Genomic DNA, 21006 nt, shown 5'->3' on the forward strand with positions numbered 1-21006 from the left:
ACATAAAACAACAAATTGTGTCACACTTTATGACAGTGCAGGGCACTGAAGAAGGTATGCCTCAGAGGGGGAGGGAGTGTCATGGAACACCGTGAGACTCGAAGGATAAATAGAAGTGACCCAAGTAGGATAGGGAAGAAGCATTCAAAAAAAAGTGTGGGGGGGGGGCGGGGGGGAAGTATTCCAGACAGCGAGAAAAGCATGTGCAAAGGCCTCACAGCAGAAAAAGCTTGTGTTCAAGGAGCTGAAAGAAGAAGGGAGGGAGGGAGAGAGAGAGAGAGAGAGAGAGAGAGAGAGAGAGAGAGAGAGAGAGCCGGCAGACCCACATATGTTCTGTCATTATTATACTGTGTGAAGGGAAAATGTGGTTCTTAGGACTCTCCCTCATCTCCTGTCCACAACGTTTTCTAGTTACCTCATTTTGACTGCTGGAAACTAAGATTATTTTAGAAAACCATAATAAGCAGCACTTAAGCTGCTTACTTACATAAGACATCAGCTTAAAAATATCTCTGTGCGTGCACTGGGTAGTTCTTCAGAGGGTAGCTTGGTCTTTCAAGGGTATAATTTACGTCAGAGATAAAATCTTCCTATAACAAAACAAATGCAGCAATTGCATTATTCATAATGTAATATAGATCAATGATAACAAGATGTATAGTTTTGCATTTAAGAGGTCTATGAATCCCATATACACTGTATATGTGGGGTTCACATATATGAAGAAGTTACAATTTGCAAACTCCAGTTACTATCTTCTCAGTGTAACTTCTTTTTCCCCCCTTACTTTTTCTTTTCTTTCTCTTTCTTTCTTTCTTTCTTTCTTTCTTTCTTTCTTTCTTTCTTTCTTTCTTTCTTTCTTTCTTCCTGTGTTCCCAATTTGCAAACTCTAGGACCCTTGAATAAATCTATCATTTACTTATAGCAAAACCTCCAGACTCTCTTTTTTTTTTTATAGCAAAGGTGGAAATTTATTGAAGAATAAGTACAGACTCCCACATGGGGAGAGGGAAAGAGTCCCACAGAACTGACTCCCATTTAGGGAGGGGGAAGAGTCCCCCAGACTCTTTTTGAGTTTGTTCAACAGTTTTCAGGAAAACTTTTCTTCCGTGCTGTGGCCTTACACAGACCACACACCCTTCTCTGGATCTCCCCTGGACCAGAACTCCTGTGTGTGGGAATGGAATTCCGGTGGGAGGGAATGTGCTTGGGGCCAGTTACACTGTCTTCTCTTAGTCCTTTGAAAGGCCCCTGCTCCCTCCTGCTGCAGGACCTCCTCTTGACGCACACTGTGCTCATTGCTCAGTAGGTATTCCACTGTCTCTTCTGCAGGAAGCCCACCCTGACTCCCAACCAAGTCAAGTACCCCTTTTCTTACACTCCCAGGACACCGTGTACCTCCTTGGTCAGTGTCACAGAATTTTACATTTATTTCTGTGATTACTTGGTCCATGTCTGCCTCCCATGCTAAACGCTTAAGTCCCAGGGCCCATCTTATTCTGTCAGCAAAGATGTAGTTTTGCTAGAAGCCCTAACCTTGTTTAGGTGTTGCCGAGCTCTGTGCGATGTCAGAAGATTGCATACCCTTCCATGGATCTTCTTCCATGGGGACTGAGATCCAGGGTGGAACCTGCTGGACAAATTAAACAGGGTGAAGTATTATGCAGCTAATAAAAAGGATAGTTAGAGCCCTAACCGGTTTTGATCAGTGGATAGAGCATCAGCCTGCAGATTGAAAGGTCCCAGGTTCGATTCCGGTCAAGGGCATGTGCCTTGGCTGTGGGCATATCCCCAGTAAGGGGTGTGCAGGAGGCAGCTGACCGATGTTTCTCTCTCATTGATGTTTCTACCTCTCTATCCCCCTCCCTTCCTCTCTGTAAAAAGTCAATGAAATATATATTGTTTTAACAAAAGGGTAGTTAAAGTACATAACAGTATGGGTTGATGTTTATAACTTAATAGTAAGAAAAATGCAGCACCATGAAAAATAGTGTACAGTGTGGTTTCAATGTCTTTATTAAACCTGTGCATAGACCATCACTGGGAATAAAAACCACCACGGTGTCCAGAATGGCTTGTGTTTGGGAGTATGGCTGTGAGTGACTTTCCTCTTCATCCTTTACTATGTGTTTTAGATATTTCTCTAAAGAACAAATCTTGCTTTGACATTTAAGAATTTAATCCAAAAATTTTAATGCCAAATTTAATCCCATTGTTTTCCACCTTCAGAATTTTATTTGCTATCTCACTGACTTTAGGCCAATCAGACCCAACCTTAACCACAGGTCTTACAGCATCTTCCAGTTCCTCGAACATGAAGCACTTTCTCCTTCTGGAGACATTTCCCAGCCCTGCTGGCTCTGCCTAGAAGGCTGTCACCTCCAGCCCATCCCCACTCCTGTAACTCCTACCCACCCTTCAGAGCTCAGTTCAAGATTTCTTGGAAAATCCTTCCTGATACCCTTCATGTAGAGAGAGTCCGCTTCTCTATTTTATGCACTTTGAGTTCATTTGCCCCTTACTGATAGCACTTCTCCTAGTGGATATTTTGTCATTATTTGATTAATGTCTCTTTCTTCTCCTAGCCTGAAATTGGGACTGAAACTCTTAGGTTAATAGTTCATCCTAGGGCCGTGATGGCGAACCTTTTGAGCTCGGCGTGTCAGCATTTTGAAAAACCCTAACTTAACTCTGGTGCCGTGTCACATATAGAAATTTTTTGATATTTGTAACCATGGTAAAACAAAGACTTATATTTTTGATATTTATTTTATATATTTAAATGCCATTTAACAAAAAATAATCAAACAAAAAAATGAGTTCGCGTGTCACCTCTGACACGTGTGTCATAGGTTCGCCATCACTGTCCTAGGGCCTCATAGGTATTGAATATCATGGTAGGTATTTAATAAATATTTCTTGGGTGATTGAATTCATTCATTCATTTTTGGGAGGGGGTGGGTATGAACTCCTAAGTTCTGAAGCAGAATTGGCAAATAGATTATGAAAATCTTGTTTAGAGATACTTACTGAGTTCCTTTGTGAGCAACTGTGTTATTGTGATATAAGGACTTACCTTATTCTCATCACTAATATTGCAGAGTAAAGCAGACTGCATATCCTTTATTCAAAACCACTACCTCACTAATATTATCCTTGGTGCCACTTCCCTGGCGCGAAGGTGATCAACTGTCCTGGTTTGCCTGGGACTAAGGGGTTTCCCCAGAATGCCAGACTGTCAGGGTTAAAACAGGACAGTCCTGGGCAAACCGGATGGTTAATCATGAGATTAGAGAGTGCAATTTGGAAAAATCAAGGTTCCTGTTCCTCTCTGGCCTGCCCTCCGGACATATGCAATCACAGTTTTTAAAATTTGTAACAATAATATAAACAAACCAGGAAACCATGTCTAGAAAAAGAGAAAGAAAACATATTCACGTGTTGTTAATGTTTGTCTTTAGGTGACAGGACTATGGGTGATTTTTTTTCACTTATTTTTTTCTGTAATTTCCTAAATTTAAATAGTGAACACTACTGTTATACTGGTGAAATCAAAAGATTGAGTTTTAAAATGCATAACATCTAAAAATGGATAGATAAATAGCACTTATGTCAAGTTAGCTGTCTATCCCATTCCCAACAAACATCCTGAGATATGTTTTCCAGAGGCAAGAGAAAGGCAGAATTTTTACTTTGGGGAAGACGTTTAAAGAAATAATAATTTTTTAGATCAAGGTGTCCCCAGCTGAATATCCCTGAGGAAGCAAACTGGTGAGGTGGCCTGGCGTGACTCCTGCCAGAACACAGACACTCTTCAAGCAAAGAGACGGGCGCTTGCCGCTGACCTTCCCCGGAGACGGGACTGATCCAGAGGGGGGCTGGGAGATCTGCAGTGCCGGGAGGTGGCGAATGAAGTTCCCAGGTGGAAATCCGCATCCCCTTGGTTACTGTAACTGGGCGAGGGCTTTCTAAACTTTCTCGGACATAACGGTGATGGTGACTGATGCCTTAAAAAAATCCGTTCATCTGGCTCTTTGATAACCTGTGTGACAATGTGCATTATTTTTTAGTTATAGTTTTGCTTTTGTTTGCTTAATTCAAAGCTGGGGTTGGGTGGGACAAGGAAGAGAATTGTGAGCAAGATAGAATACCTGCCCTGGGATGGGGGTGTGCAGAGAAGACTAAAGACAAATGCTCAGGAGCAGAGGTCAAGGAACGACAACTAAAATTCTCTATGTCAGGCATGAGTTAACAAGCCACAATAAATTCATGCTCTGAACTTAAATTTGGGAGGCCTGGAGATTACTGGGTTTGGGAAAGATTTCTTCCTTCCTTTCTCCCTTCCTTCCTCTCTTTCTTTCTTTCTCCCTTCCTTCCTCTCTTTCTTTCTTTCTTTCTTTCTTCCTTCCTTTTTTTTTACCCGCTAGGAAGATTACCTTTTTAAACAAAATATTTAAATGCTCTGGCGTAAGAAGCACAGTATACTCCGTTTTCTTTGCATATATCCATTTAATACAGAACTTTACCTCTTCACCTGGACAAGCCAATCAAACTTCAAGAACAAGCGATTTATCACCACTATGTATAAAAGTATTTGATTAGAGAAAAAGCAATGAAAATCCTACTGATAAAAGTAGGTATTGGGCCCTGACCCATTTGGCTCGGTGGATGGAGCGTCGGCCTGCGGACTGAGGGGTCCCGGGTTCGATTCCGGTCGGGGGCGTGTGCCTGGGTTGCGGGCGCGTCCCCAGTGGGAGATGTGCAGGAGGCGGCTGGTCGATGTTTCTCTCTCATCGATGTTTCTGACTCTCTGTCTCTCTCCCTTCCTCTCTGTGAAAAGTCAATAGAATATATTTAAAAAAAAAAAAAAAAAAAAAAAGTAGGTATTGGGCCTACATATGCCCTCACTCCTGATTCATCCCACAGATGAAAAAGAAAAGTGTTTATGAGGGAACAAACAAGTGGAAGCAAAGCAGACAGTGGAGCCAGGGCACATTTTAAACTCCAATTTAACTATAGCAATTCCATAAGCAGCACTGGCTAGAAGTATACTTTTCACCACTCCTTGGCGGAAGCACAGTAATTAACATTAGATAGCTGGAAATAAGTTATTTTACTAATGCTACTTCTAAAATTACCTTTACGTTAGCTGCAAGGCTGTCAAGAGAAGAAGCTAGAAGAAAGAGGAACAGGTGATTCAATGACTCATTATTATCAGTTACCCCTAAAAACTGCTGTTACACTTATTCCACAGCAGTACAAAAATATTACACAATGAATGAATTATGATAGCACTTACTAGTAAATGCTCCCTTGTAAGTTACACTATCACTTTTAAAACTCCCTTGAGTCACAGCAACTCTCCGAGTTTTTCTGTCCTCCTGAGCTCAACAATGAGGTTATATTATCCATGACTTCCCATAGCACGCATGGCTACGGGAAGGGTAAAAGAGAGTCTAAAGTGAAGCAGTAAGTTCAGTAACCCTTCAACAGCCTGGAAAACTCGTATTTGCTCAGGTGCCCAGAGCCTACAAGAAAGCCGTGTGGCTCAAACATAAAATGCATAGACTCCTCCTCTTCTGCCATTCCCTTCACATTTGGTTTCCGTGGAATCTTATTTATGCAGAAATTCTTAAGTATACTTGTCCAAGGTAGACATAAATGTTAGGTTGAGACAATGGATATGCAAGAGCTTGCAGAAACACGATGCAGCAAAAGTATAAATCATTAGGATTACCCTAAATACTCATAAAACGTAAATAGATCTAATGCCAGAGAATGGTAAGAAGGACTAGAAAGTGAATATATTAATATACATCGACGAAACCAAGATTAAACTGGTTTTTCCAGGTTGAGAAAAAAGAAATGCTTTTGAAATGAGTATTTGCAAGGCCATGCTATGGCCACCATGCTCTCCCCACCACCCCACCACCCCACCACCCCTCCGCTGCCGCTGCCCCTCCACTCGCCCCCCATGACTGGGGCCTAAGCAGTGACAAGTAACTTTTCCTGAATTGCTGATTCCCCTTGTGCCGCTGGCAGTAAAAAGGAAGCTATAAAAGGGGATTTTAAAGCCTGGCAATTGTCACATCCTCTGGGCGTGCATGTATGTGTGTGTCCCCCTTGTCCCAGAAGCTCTCTTCTCCAGCTGAGCAGGGAATCAGCAGTGCTAAGGCCCTTTCCAGCTATAGCCACAAACCTGCCCTAGAGTCCCCTGTGCCTGATGTTGAGGCTCACTTCCCCAGGGGGCTTGCCTTTGTTCCTTTGCTTCTCAAAATGCAGTCCATGGACCAGTGATAGCTGAATCACCTGAAAGCTTGTTAGAAAAGAAAGATCACAGGCCCTCACCCCAACCCCTCTGAGTCAGAATCTGCAGTTTAACAAGATCCCGAGGTGATTCAAATGCACAATGAAATTTGAGAAGCACTGCTTTATTCTACCTTAGGCCTGGATGAATGAGCTGACAGTGTCCTAAGCAAAGGTCTGGCTTGGAAGCTACAGGATCTGAGCCCAGAGGTCTGAACGTCTTTTCTAAATGTAGGTTTGCCAAAAACTTGGTATGTGACCAGTACACATTCTGTAACCTCTCTGGAACCTTACATCTCCACCTGCCAGGATTAAGAACAGATAAAGGCCGAGACCAATGTGATGTATGAGTGCTATCATAATTGGGCCAGCATTAAGCCCAAGGTGTCCTCTCTGGGAAAGGACATTTGCTGTTGCTTGATTTCCCAGTAATAGGGAAGGCAGCGCTGCCTTTATAGGCTACCCAGGTGATTTCAAACCAAAGGACTTAAATTAAATGTCAGAGGTGATAAAGCACTTTCTGCGTCAAATTGTACTCTGTCCTTGGTTGGCTGTGTTCAAGCAGTCACTGTGATCCACGAACACTGGCTTGAGTTACCATAAGAATCTGTGCAGCCCTTTAAAAGTATATGGTAGCCCTAACCAGTTTGGCTCAGTGGATAGAGCGTTGGCCTGCGGACTGAAGGGTCCCAAGGTACATGCCATGCGATTCCAGTCAAGGGCATGTACCTTGGTTGCGGGCACATCCCCAGTAGGGGGTGTGCAGGAGGCAGCTGATTGATGTTTCTCACTCATCGATGTTTCTAACTCTCTATCCCTCTCCCTTCCTCTCTGTAAAAAATCAATAAAAATATATTTTTAAAAAACGTATATGGTACAGCTCTAGCCCTAGCCGGTTAGGCTCAGTGGATAGAGCCTCAGCCCTCAAACTGAAGACTCCCAGATTCGATTCTGGTCAAGGGCACGTACCTTGACCCTGGTCGGGGGTGCATGCAGGAGGCAACCAATCAACATGTCTCTCTCACATGGATGTTTTTTCTCTGTCTTTCCCTCTCCCTTCTGCTCTCCCTAAAAATCAATGGAAAAATATCCTCGGGTGGGATTAACCGCCACCTCCCCCCCCCCCGCCCCCCGCCAAAAAAGTATAAACCTTTAGCCCAGCTGGCATGGCTCAGTGGTTGAGCATCGATCTATTAACCAGGAGGTCACAGTTCAATTCCTGGTCAAGGCACATGCCCAGGTTTCAGGTTTTATGTTTGATCCCCAGTCACCGTTTGTGGGAAAGGCAATAGGTCAATGTTTTTTTCTGACATTAATATTTCTTTCCCTCTCTCTCTCTCTCTCTCTCTCTCCCCCCCTCTCTCCCTCCCTCCCTCTTCCTCTCAAGTCAATAAAAACATTTTTTAAAAGAAGAATGCAAAAGGGTCCTGACACCTGACAGTTTGCGATCCCCTGCCTTAATCTAACTGCTTCAGATAGAGTTGGCTCCCCTCCTCGCTAACATGGAATCTTGTAAAGCAAGTGTTATACACTCTTCTGATCACCAATCCCCTGCTCTTTCCCATCCACAGAAAGGGCGAGTCTTATCTGTTGGCTATTAGTGGTGCATTTGCAAGAAGTTCACACCAGAATAAACTGCTCTCTGCTTTTCCAGCCCAGCCAGGAAATGAACGCAACCAGAGCACAGTGGGTGCCCTGGTGAAACAGCTTCTGAAACAGCTTCTCTGCTGACTCTGCTCAGTAGGAACTCCTTCCCTGGAAACTCCACCGCTGGAGAGTACTTGAGAATTAAACTCCAAGTTTCCAAAGAAAACATTCCACAGAATGAAAAATTTAGAAGTAGGATGCATTTGCTCCCATAGAGAAATACACAGGAATAACAAGAAACTTGAGTACCTCTTCTCATGGGAAAGGGAAAGTTTGGAAACTTAGATTTTCTTCTAGACTTCGGAGAATAATGCTCTGAAATATCCTCACCAAAGGGCTTTGCACTGTCCACCTGAAAGAAAAGGAGAGAAATAAGACGTAAACCCACCGTGGCTTGTATTACCCTCTCCACATTACCTGTAATGCCTTTCTCCCCGTCAGTCATGCAAGTGAGAAAAGAAAGTTGGGAACAAATTAAATCTCAGGCTCAATGTACGTTACATGTGGTCCCGATAGGGGGAAGCTGTTTGTCCCTCTCTTCACTAAGGCTAACACGAAGAGATGGGCTAAATCAGCCGTGGGCAAACTACGGCCCGTGGGCCGGATCCAGCCCGTTTGAAATGAATAAAACTAACAAAAAAAAGACCGTACCCTTTTATGTAATGATGTTTACTTTGAATTTATATTAGTTCACACAAACACTCCATCCATGCTTTTGTTCCGGCCCTCCGGTCCAGCTTAAGAACCCATTGTGGCCCTCGAGTCAAAAAGTTTGCCCACCCCTGGGCTAAATGTTAGCATAAAGAAATAACGAAAAAAAAAAATAAAGAAAAAAAAGAAATAACGATGGGCCCAAACTGGTTTGGCTCAGTGGATAGAGCGTCAGCCTGTGGACTCAAGGGTCCCAGGTTCGAGTCCGATCAAGGGCATGTACCTTGGTTGCGGGCACATCCCCAGTGGGGAGTGTGCAGGAGGCAGCTGATCGATGTTTCTAGCTTTCTATCCCTCTCCCTTCCTCTCTGTAGAAAAATCAATAAAATATATATTTTTTTAAAAATAACGATGGGCACGAGTTACATCCTAACCACTGGTAAGTCAAGCCCAGAAGAGACCAAGTGAAGCTAATTTTGCATTCTTTTAAAACAGGACAAGGGAGGTAAGGGGGGGGGGGGGGCGGTGATGAAAGATAGCTGTAATACTAATAAATAAATAAACAAACAAACAAATAAATAAATAAATAAATAAAAACAGGACAGAGTTTCATGTTCCCGAACAGACTGGGCAGTGCTAGCCTGAGAATTATCACAAGGTCACACAGTTCAGTCTTTCACATTCCAGACCAGGGGTGGGCAAACTTTTTGACTTGAGGGCCACAATGGGTTCTTAAACTGGACCGGAGGGCCGGAACAAAAGCATGGATGGAGTGTTTGTGTGAACTAATATAAATTCAAAGTAAACATTATTACATAAAAAGGTACGGTCTTTTTTTGTTAGTTTTATTCATTTGAAACGGGCTGGATCCGGCCCGCGGGCCGTAGTTTGCCCACGGCTGTTCCAGACCAATCTGAGTGTCTATACCCTTGAAAAAAAGGATAGTGGTGACTACATTATTTTACTTAAGTGAACATATTTTCATAAATGGGACATGATCTGCAAACAGGTTTGTGTCAAATACACAAACATCACCACTAGTGACTTTAAGTCAAATTATCAACTTTACATTATCAACAGTTAACTACTGGAGTTATAAGAACGACTGGAGAATAAGTCATGAACTAGAACATGGACTGATGTTAATGAAGAATAGCAAATAATAAAAAATGCTTTTAATGTAATATTAATTGTATATGTTGAGAAACTAATCTGTATATACTACGACTTTGTAGGAAAAAGAGTCTTATGAATATTAAAAAGATTAAAGAAAATGCATTAAATTAAATACTTATTTATTTTTATTATACTGGTGAACCTATGGGTAATTTTTTTGAACATTTCTGTATTTTCCATTACTTTTATAATGGTTAAAAAAAAATTAAGGAGACTAAAAGAACTAATGTTATTAAATTTGCCCACTTCTCCCTGAAGGTTGATCAAGGGTTTTGAATATGACACATCATTGCTTCTTCCTGCAGATACATTTTTTCCCCTGCTCTTTAAAGTATGGCTAATGAGCAACAACCTTATTTAAAAAACTCAAGCAGTTTCCTTTAAAACTGATGAAACTTTAGTTTTAGATTGTACAGAGTATATGCCAGCCTTTGGATGTGTCTTGCACCCATCAGTTCACTGATTTCTTCTGGATAAATGGTGAGTTGCCATGTGTAGACATCACACTCAATAATTTTCGAAAATCAAACACAGGGATGGCTGACATTTACTGAGCAAATCCTCTGTACAAGACATCTCTATAGGAGCTTCCTGAATATGACTCTAGAAAGATAACATAATTTAATCATCATTACTATTCAGTTTGAATTCCCTTTTTAATATTACCCAATTATTTTTATACTGCAAACTTCTTGTATTCTGAACTCATTCACAACCTCACCATCCCAAAGAACTCTGATAAATAATTTTAGGCTCACATGTCTAACTACAAATGGAGGTTTGCTTTCTCCAGGGATTTTGAAATTATTTCCAAGGTTCAGTTGAGCTGTTTGGTCCTGGAAGAAACGTCTGGTAGAATATGGAGAGGGCTCCCAGAATTGTACGCATTGGGGCAATCTGTTGAGATTAATTTCTCTTCGCTTCATATGTTTATTTTTTAAGGGGAATGTTGGTCCATATGATGTAAATAAAGGCCTTCGTGACTTAAACATTTCTTCCTAGAACCAAAAAGAGAAACAATTCCTTTAAAAACAAAAAGCGGGGGGGGGGGGGGGGGGGAATTCAAGCAGAATATTACTGCATTTAATTGAACTTTGTTAACTAAGGTAGAAGACTGAACACCTTAGACTTATAAAATAGGAACTCAAGGAAGGGCATTTCTCTACTTAATTTTTCTTCAGTTCAGCTTAACATCACTAGTATTTATAACTCACCAGTATGCTATATTTCAAATACCAGTGAGATTTATTTGCATTAGGGGACAGTTGGAAAGTATCAGACACTTCCCCCAGTTATAGATAGATGATTGATCGATAGAAAGACATCAAGAGATATTGAAATTGAGATTGAGATTGAGAGAGAAAGAGAACAGGCATATACTTGGATCCAGGCATTTAACTTCAATTAACTTATTATAAGGAAATAATTATGGCTATGTATTTAGCTAAAAAAAAAAAAACTCTTATATAACAGTTCCAAAGTGAGAAACCAACCACATTGGTGAATGGTGAGTAAGCAAGTGTCTTTCAGCTCCCAAACCCACCTTTCTATACCCAGCTTCATGATAGGAGGGCTGGCACTCTGCAAACCCCTATGCTTTTCCAGCTATTGTTAGGCTCTACCACCAGAAAGCACCAGAGGGAGACTGCAAGGCAGAATCAGGAAGACAGAGCTGGCCACTTCCAGTTTTGCATTCTATTCCTGACAGCATCACCCCAGCAACCATTCTTCACCTTAGCAACAGCAAATGGTTCCAGTTCATAGTTCTCCCCACTCCAATAATCCCGGAACTAGTCTCACTGTGCCCCCCTCAGGCGTTCCAGCACTCAGGGATTTGAATCTCGCCCCATGGAATCCGAGGCACCAGCAATGAGCAGTGTCCCTCCTTAGAGGTCTGAGTCCCAGCTCATCGAAGTCCTACCTTTGATTTCCTGAAGAAGCACCCAGGAAGGCAGCCTCTCCCCAGCGTCCCTTTGCTATGGGGTCCCCTTCCTATGGGTTCTCTTCCTCAAGCTTCCATGCTCTTCCCTTTGTTTCCTCAGCCTTAGGGGTGGAGCAGCTTCCTGCGGTCACTATCCCCATCACTTCAGTGTTACCCTTTACCTCTCAGCATCCCATCCCCTATTTACATTAAATCTTTCTGTTAAAATAACATGTGTGGTTTGTTTTCCTGACTGGACTGTGACATGTCAGCTAAGTGCCCAACAATAGGAAAATGATTGGCCAAACAAATTATGGTGCTACCGTGCAATGGCATACATACAATGAAGCCATGAAGATTGGCCTGGTATAAAAGTACTTAAGGACATCAGGACCTGTGCATGGTATATTAAGTAAAAAAGAAAGGGTATAAAATAGTCTGATGCTAATTTCTTAAAATAAAAGTGTGTTGTATAGCAGACTATACTCGAAAATTAGTCATATCATCTCTAGATAGTAAGAATAACATAATTTTTCTGTCCTTTTGCTTATTCCTATTTTATAATTTTTCAAAATAAGTGGGATACTTCTGTTATAAGAAAGAATAAAAGATACCACTTTTAAAAGTTAAGGCTTAAAATGAAGATATATATTAGGAGGTTTTAAAGAAAAAAGATTGAAAAACTCACTGTGCACATATCCAACAGATTGAAGAAAGTAGTGGATAAAGAAAGAAAAACTAAAAAGCAGCTAATGCTTTCCTTAAAAGTAATCATTGGTCTCCAATTATAGGAGTTATAATGCCCACAGGATTGATGGATTTGCACAGACCCTTGTCATTCAGTATCCACAGCCCACATTTTTAAGCAGTGGTCGGCAAACTGTGGCCCCTTGAGTGTGGCTCTTCCACAAAATACCATGTGTGGGCGCGCACGTACAGTGCGATTGAAACTTCGTGGCCACACTCAAGGGGCCAAAGAGCCGCATGTGGCTCGCGAGCCGCAGTTTGCTGACCACTGTTCTAGAGGATCAGGCAAGATTTAGGATGACAAGTATTTAAAGAAGCTTTACAAATTACATTGATTCACTTCCATACTGTTCTAGAAAGGACTTTAAAGGGTTACAAAATTTGTGTACAATAAGATAAACGAAACATGGAAATAAATCAGAGTGAAGGGGAAGTTAGGACTGAACAAGAGAGGGAAATAGAGCTGGTGCTTATGGATGCCCAAGACCCTTCACGGTTACCAACGATGGCCATGAATACAACTCTGAGCTTCAGCTTCAGCATAAGGAAGAAGGAAACACTACTGTTCATACGATCAAGAATAAAAGTCATTGCCCTAGCCCCGTGGTCGGCAAACTGCGGTTTGCGAGCCACATGCAGCTCTTTGGCTCCTTGAGTGTGGCTCTTCCTAAGCCTTAGGAGTACCCTAATTAAGTTAATAACAATGTACCTACCTATATAGCTTAAGTTTAAAAAATTTGGCTCTCAAAAGAAATTTCAGTCGTTGTACTGTTGATATTTGGCTCTGTTGACTAATGAGTTTGCTGACCACTGCCCTAGCCAGTTTGGCTCAGTGGATAGAGTGTTGGCCCATGGACTAAAAGGTCCCGGCTTCGATACCAGTTAAGGACATGTACCTCAGTTGCAGACTCGATCCCAGCCCTGGTTGGGGCACTTGCAGGAGGTGACCAATCGATGTATCTTTCTCAAATCGATGTCTCTCTGTCTGTCTCTCCCTCTCCCTTCTACTCTCTCCAGAAATGGAAAAGTATCCTCGGGTAAGGATTAACAACAGTGACAAAAAAGAATAAAAGTCACGAAACAACAACCAAAAAAGCTAGTTTACACATCAAACTTGTGATCTTAACCCTAGATCATTCTGCTCCACCAACTAAACCTTGATGAATATGTGCCAAACATGCTCAGTCTAATGTGACAGGCAGAGTGAATAGTTTGAATAAGTTCAAAACTAGCAATAAGTCTCCAGGTTTTTATTTATCCAGTTGCACCTAAACTTGGTAAACTGAGCTCTTTAAATTTGTGGAGAAAATTCCTGACATTTCTATTATTGGCTTCTTGATTATACTTACAAGAAATCTGTTTCTATGCAGAAACACACATTCTCTGATGGCTGTCCTTGTAGAAAACTCTATTTTTGGAGCAATACCCTAAAAATAAAACAGCATAAAAGAAGCAAACAAAATTACTAGAAACAGTTTTCTTGCCTATCTCATCCTAATTTGAAATTGTGCAAGAATTTAATTGCTCTTTTGTGTGGTTGGCATTATCCATATTCATTATCTAAAATATGCACATAACAAATATATGTACACAATGAAATATTATTCGGCCTTTAAAAAGAAGGACATCTTACCATTTTCAACAACATAGAAGAACCTGGTAGACATTATGCTAAGTGAAATAAGCCAGACACAAAAAAATTAATACTGTATTATCTCACTTATATAGGGAATCTAATATAGTCAGACTCACAGAAGCAGAAAGTATAATGCTGGTTGCCAGGGGCTGGAGGATGGGGGAAATGGGTAAATGTTGGTCAAAGGGTACAATGTCTCATTATGCAAGATGAATAAATTCTGGGGATCTAATGTACAGCAATGTGGCTATAGTTAACAATACTATATTGTATATTTGAAATTTCTAAGAAGGTAGACCTTAAGTGTTCTCATCACAAAAGAAAAGAAAATGGTAACTAGTAACAGTGAATGATGGATATGGTAATTAGCGTGTGGCAATTACTTCACAATGTAGATATACAGAAAAACATCAAGTTGTACACTCTAAATGGATACAATTTTTATTTTTCAATTAGCAATAAAGATGAAAAATAAAATATATTTAATAAGAATACCTAAACACTTACATAAATTGTATTATATGCCCTGACCTAAGTGCTTTGCATATAGTAACTCATCTAATCCTCAAAACAACCCCATAAAGTGGGTACTAGTAATATCCAGTATCTATACTTTGTAGAGGAGGAAACTAAGACACAGAGAGTAACTTGTCCAGCTAATGATGGCAAACCTGGTTACTGAACCCAGGCATTCCAACAACAGAGTTGCTGCAGAGTCAGAAATTATCACAGACAACATCAAAATGAATATTCAAATTTGGGTTCAGATAATGCCCCCAAACTATTAGGTTATTGACTGAATAACTGCCCTATCTTTTAATATCCCTCATTAGTACCAGTCAGTGAACCTCTGTCAGTTTCCCCTCCATTAAGTGGAGGCCATAGTATCTGCCTCAGCTCACTTGAGAACTGTTACGAGGAAAATAAGATATCATATGAAAAACCAATGGGCAAAATAAATGAGAAGGAGCATTATTACTATTACTACCCTATCTACTTTTATTATTGCTAAAATAATAGCTGTAATTAAATTGGCAAAATCTTTCAGCTAATCTGCATTCAGAGGAGGTAAAAAAAAAAATCATCCTTATAATTATGTGACAGTGTGAATATGGCAATGATTTAGCCAAATTAGGTAAAACTCCCACTTCCCAGATCAATAATAGGAATCAGTGTAATTTGGCATTCCGAGTGGGACATCTAAACAAGACTGCTAAACAGAATTAACAGGGGTACTGACCAAGATAAAGTGATCAGTCCAAGAGCAAGCCCTATTAGGAATAAAATGCTCAGGTCCTAAGAATTGCTTTTCCAACAGAAGCCAGCTGGGCATAGATCACTTACTGGAAAACCTGCAGCCGTTTTCATGAGCACCTCCCTACCTATGCCAGGGATCGAAGGTGTCAGCTTGGGCTCAGGAAAAAGAAATTCCCGTGTGTTTTCTTCATAGTAGGCCAACTCTTCCCACACTAGGAAGGAAGAAGAAAAGTCAGAAGTAGATTTATGTTCTGAAAAATGATGTATCTACATCCCAAGTTTAACAAAATAAAAGCTTAGATAGGTGATAGCAGAGAAGGCACACAGATAAAAATAGACATTTTGAATGCAGTACCTGTTATTCAAGACTCAGATGACTTCTACTACTTTTTATCTCATGGACAAGTTTCAAAACCCTCCCCACGTCCTGACAGAGATAAAACACTATCTAAAGGGTTGTTCTACAAAACAGAACAAAGAGGAAAATTTCTTTCCATCCACCCATCCATCCATCCATCCATCCATCCATTCTTTCCTTCAACAAATGTTTTCTTTTTTAAAAAAAAATTTTTTTATATATATATTTTATTGATTTTTTACAGAGAGGAAGGGAGAGAGATAGTTAGAAACATCGATGAGAGAGAAACATCAATCAGCTGCCTCCTGCACATCTCCTACTGGGGATGTGCCCGCAACCCAGGTACATGCCCTTGACCGGAATCGAACCTGGGACCTTTCAGTCCGCAGGCCGACGCTCTATCCACTGAGCCAAACCGGTTTCGGCTCAACAAATGTTTTCTAATGACATACCATGGGCCAGGCCTAAGGGTAGAATAGGAATAAGGCAGACAATGCCCTGTTCATGCAAAAGATACAGTGCAGACTGGAGTTCGATGTGTTCATAGGGATGCTAATGTCCCAGTGGCTCAGAGCAGAGCTGAGCTGGTGCCAACACCAGGGGAGTTAACAGCCCCTGCAATGCTCAAGACACTCCTGCACAACCTTCTAACATCCTGCCAGACATTCTTCCAAGTGAGAAGCTATTTTATGACTATCAGAGCCTGGAACCTAACTGTTACATATAAACACAAAGCACTTTTTTGCACAATTTTAAAATACACTGGATTTTCAGGAATGCGGTTACTGTGTACATTAAGGAAAAACTGTACTTTGCTGTTTGGATCTTTACTGAGATCCTTTTGGCATTTTGAAAATCACATCACATCTAAATACTTCACTATGCTCAACATTCACATGCTGATATGCATGTCATTTTATTTTAAATCACTTTCTTTTCATTTCTCCTTTATATTACAGTTCAAATACTGTGATTTGTATAAGTTGGTTCTATTAACTATTAATATTTACTAGTATTTCAATATGGTAAGAGGATGCTACAAAATACTCACTACCAAAAGAAGATCTTAGGTCTAGTAGGATTGAGAATGGCTGAACTAAAGGATGGAGCAGCTGCCAGCTGAGCCCTCCTTGTCTGCACAGCAGGTGCTACACAAGTGGTTTGGACTGAGAGCGGGCCCTGCACAGAGCGCTGCCAAAATAGTCAATGAGGTAACATTACCGTTTGGTGGCTGCCATTTTATTTGTGACAAGAATTCTTGGTATATCAACTGTAGAAAATAACTCACCTTCTATCAAATAATATAATGAATTCATTTCTTCCTATTCATTCCACTTACTGGGTTCTAGTAAGGATAAATGTGTAAAAGAAAGCATTCTAGATTTTTCATCATAATTTCTTTCTACTCTTCCCCTCTCAGACATGCTCCAGCCACAATAAGCTAACAAGGTATCTTTCCCTCCTCTTCTATGCACTTGCTAAGCTTGGGCTGTTCCTTCTAAAATGTCTTTTCTTCCTTCCCGTCTTGTTGAGATCTTATTCATCATTCAAGTCTCACCATAAATGTCTTATAGTGTATGCAAACAGGTCCAAAATAGAACTCTTGATCCCCCCCCCCCCCAACACACACACAAATAAGCTCTTCTCTATCTTCCCATCAGAGGAATCAGTTGCTCAAGCCAAAAATCTAGGGTTTATCCTTGATTCTACTCTTTCACGTCTTACATCAATCCATTAGCAAGTCCTGTTGACTCTGTCTCCAAAATAAATCTAAAAACTGTCCCCTTCTCTCCATCTTTATGGCTACTACTACCTTTGTCCAAGCCCCCACCCCCTCTCTCCTGGACTATTGTCATGACCTCCTAGCTCAGTGATGGCGAACCTATGGCACGCGTGTCAGAGGTGACATGCGAACTCATTTTTTTGGTTGATTTTTCTTTGTTAAATGGCATTTAAATATATAAAATAAATATCAAAAATATAAGTCTTGCCGAAACCGGTTTGGCTCAGTGGATAGAGCGTCGGCCTGCGGACTGAAAGGTCCCAGGTTCGATTCCGGTCAAGGGCATGTACCTGGGTTGCGGGCACATCCCCAGTGGGAGATGTGCAGGAGGCAGCTGATCGATGTTTCTCACTCATCGATGTTTCTAACTCTCTATCTCTCTCCCTTCCTCTCTGTAAAAAATCAATAAAATATATTTAATATATATATATATATATATATATATATATATGTCTTTGTTTTACTATGGTTGCAAATATCAAAAAATTTCTATATGTGACACAGCACCAGAGTTACATTAGGGTTTTTCAAAATGCTGACACGCCGAGCTCAAAAGGTTCGCCATCATTGTCCTAGCTGGTCACCCTGCTTCTATTCTTTCTGCACTCAAATCCATTCTCCACACACTGTGATGTTATAAATACATCAGATGGAGCCTTTCACCTGCTCTGCACTTTTACTGGCCACAGAGACTTCCTCCATTCAGTGATCTCAGAAGTGCAAACAAAAAATGGAAGTGATGTGACCATTTCCTCACCCATCACTAGCAACAAAATACAACTTTCTACTGAAGCCTACAGTACACTAGTTAGGAACTCAACTTCTAGATTCAGACAGAGCTGGGTTCGAATCCTTGCTTCACCAATTACTAGTGATGTGGCTTTGAACAAATTATGTAAACTCCTTAACTTCAGTTTCCTCTTCAGGAAAATGTAAAACTCATCACAGTACCTGCTTCTTAGGGCTATTGTGAGGACAAATGACAAACACATATGAAGAGCAGAGCGTATGTGTTTACCTGCTATTATCAGTGTAAAATGTCAGCACACCACAGGGTTATTATAGCAAGAGGCTTGGTTGTAAATAATAAGCATATACACAGGCTAAGCAATTCTCATAGGCCAAGCAAAATGTCTGAAAAAAAAACTCCATCATGTTCTTAATAGGCTAATGGCACAGACAGGGACATCATCAATACCACCAGTGAACAAGTACTCCCCCAAAAAAGAAAACAAATGAGATTTCACGAAAAATAATTTTTAAAAAAATATTGGTTCCAGAAATATCTAGCATTTATAAAGCACATCAGAATTGACAGCTTGCTTCCCAATATGGGGTCACATTTGACTCCTTTTTTGCAAATAAGGAAACTGAGGCTCTGAGAGTTTAAGGCACTTGTCATGATGCCACCTGGCAAAGTAGAAATTCAAAACCAGATCATCTGCCCTAGCCAGCTTTGCACAGTGGTTACAGTGTCGGCCCACAGACTGAAGGGTCACGGTTCGATTCCAGTCAGGGCACATACCTTAGTTGCAGGCTCAATCCCCAGCCCCAGTTGGGGCGTGTGTGGGAGGCAACCAATTGAAGCGTCTCTCTCACATCGATATCTCTCTCTCTGTGTGTGTCTTCCTTTCCCTTCCACTCTCCCTAAAAATCAGTGGGAAAAATACCCTTGGGTGAGGATTAACAACAACAAAAATACCACACACACAAACACACACACACACATCATCTGAGGCAAAAGTTATTTCCTGCTGATGCTGAGTAAGCATCATGACAAAGTATAAAATCAAACTCTGAATCAGGGAACAGGTGCCCACTAAAATAGCATTTTACAGCTGGGCTGAATATATATGACACATTCCAAAGTAGAGGTTTTGAGTCAATAAAAGCACCAAGCTCACTGTCAACCAGGATTATGCTGCCCCCCTGTGTTCATTCACTTTTTCCCATCTTTGTAAACTGAAGAACCAGGGAGGAGTCTATTGCTCCTAAGCCAAATCATTGGACCTCTTCTTTCCTTAGCAGCAAAGCTGTATACACATCTGAGGTACCTGTATCATTAGTTTAATTATCGTAATCTGTCTTCTGACTATAATAAGTGTGTTTGAAAACAACATGAAAAAGTATAAAACAGTAAAGTAATATATACAGCAAAATGAAAAGGTAACTATTCAGCCAATGAAGAACTGGTCCCTGTAAAACCAAATGTGGCTCATGTGACCACGTGGTACAGTCCACGCGAGACTTCAAGCAAATCATTTTTACATAATTATCTAGCATCAGGGACTAGCAGATCAAGAGGATTTATCATTGCCACTCTGACTGGTGCCACCTGCGTGATACCAGGAAGTGGCATAGTGTAGGGCATATATACCCTCAATAAACATACGTTGGACAAAGTAATGGATCAGTCTGTAATACAACTGAAACTGGGTAAAATTGTTATTTTGAGCAATTCAAATTTAATTGCACTCTGCAATTGAGAGAATGTAGACAAAAGGAAAACAAGTATATAATAAAGCCTCCATTTTGTATCTGATTAACTTTTGAGTTATAACAGTATGCATATGCCCAGCTTCAATATTCTCCAATCATCATAGTTTTAAACAATTCTTGCAACCTTCCCACAGATGGATTTCTGGTCATATGAAAAACATATGGCAGTCTAAAATATATTAAATTTTATAAAGCAAGTTGCAGAATATATATATTCAACCAAAATGTAACACTAAATATACATATCATAAATACTGGATACATTTAGTATATGTGTGTGTATACATATTTACATACATATATATGCACATATGTGTATATATGTATTATTTTAGGGTGTTTGAATATACTAAATGCATTATATATGCTAAATATATCTTAAAGACCTAAAAAGATACACAACAAATTGTTAATAGTAATTATTTTCAGGGGTTGTTGATGGCTGTGGCTTTTTGCTTTTTATTTTACAAAACTAGAGGCCCGGTGCATGAAATTCTTCCACTGGGGAGCCGGGGGTCCCTCAGCCCGGCTTGTGCCCTCTTGCAATCCAGGAACCCTCGGGGGATGTCCTACTGACAGCTTAGGCCCACTCCCTCTGGGGAGAGGGCCTAAGCCAGCAGTTGGCAGCTGCACTCACCAGTGGTGAGCCTGGCTTCTGGCTGAGCAGCACTCCCCCTGTGGAAGCTCACTGACCACCAGGGGGCAGCTTCTGTGTCAAGCGGCTGCCCCTGGTGGTTAGTGCGTGTCATAGCAACCACTCCTTCAGCCATTCAGTCTATTTGCATATTAGCCTTTTATTATATAGGATTCGTGTTAATTAAACATTTTATAGTGAGAATATTAAGTACTGGGTAATTTTTCAATTCATGTAAAATTGAATAAGACTAAAATGGGCCTGCTTCTATTTTACTAGCACACTAAAATATAACTTGTCAGTTAGCAGATTTATGTCTCAACATAAAATTAGGTCAAATAAGAAAAAAATCTTATGGGGGGGAAGAAAACACACCTCAATGCCCTGATTT

The 21006-nt window shown here is 40.7% G+C and overlaps 1 protein-coding gene across 4 annotated transcripts in view; it reads right to left on the bottom strand.

Moving 5' to 3' along the window:
- Nucleotides 1–357: 357 nt before the first annotated feature.
- The window catches only part of SPATA6L (spermatogenesis associated 6 like), a 31166-nt gene continuing 10517 nt past the window's right edge, over nt 358–21006 (bottom strand). The window contains exons 4-11 of one of the 4 annotated variants that reach the window (XM_036331027.1): nt 15429–15553; nt 13798–13875; nt 10539–10778; nt 8203–8305; nt 5139–5173; nt 3846–4042; nt 1537–1630; nt 358–590 (exon numbers count right to left, since the gene is read on the bottom strand). In XM_036331027.1, coding sequence (XP_036186920.1) covers nt 501–590; nt 1537–1630; nt 3846–4042; nt 5139–5173; nt 8203–8305; nt 10539–10778; nt 13798–13875; nt 15429–15553 — 962 coding nt within the window. In that variant the 3' untranslated portion in view covers nt 358–500. Of the gene's footprint in view, nt 591–1536; nt 1634–2853; nt 4043–5138; nt 5174–7737; nt 8306–10538; nt 10779–13797; nt 13876–15428; nt 15554–21006 lie in introns of those variants that run through there. The other 3 variants (XM_036331026.1, XM_036331025.1, XM_036331024.1) reach the window with 3 other exon arrangements.

This window comes from Myotis myotis, unplaced genomic scaffold, assembly GCF_014108235.1.
Source record: "Myotis myotis isolate mMyoMyo1 unplaced genomic scaffold, mMyoMyo1.p scaffold_m19_p_12, whole genome shotgun sequence".
NCBI lineage: Eukaryota > Metazoa > Chordata > Mammalia > Chiroptera > Vespertilionidae > Myotis > Myotis myotis.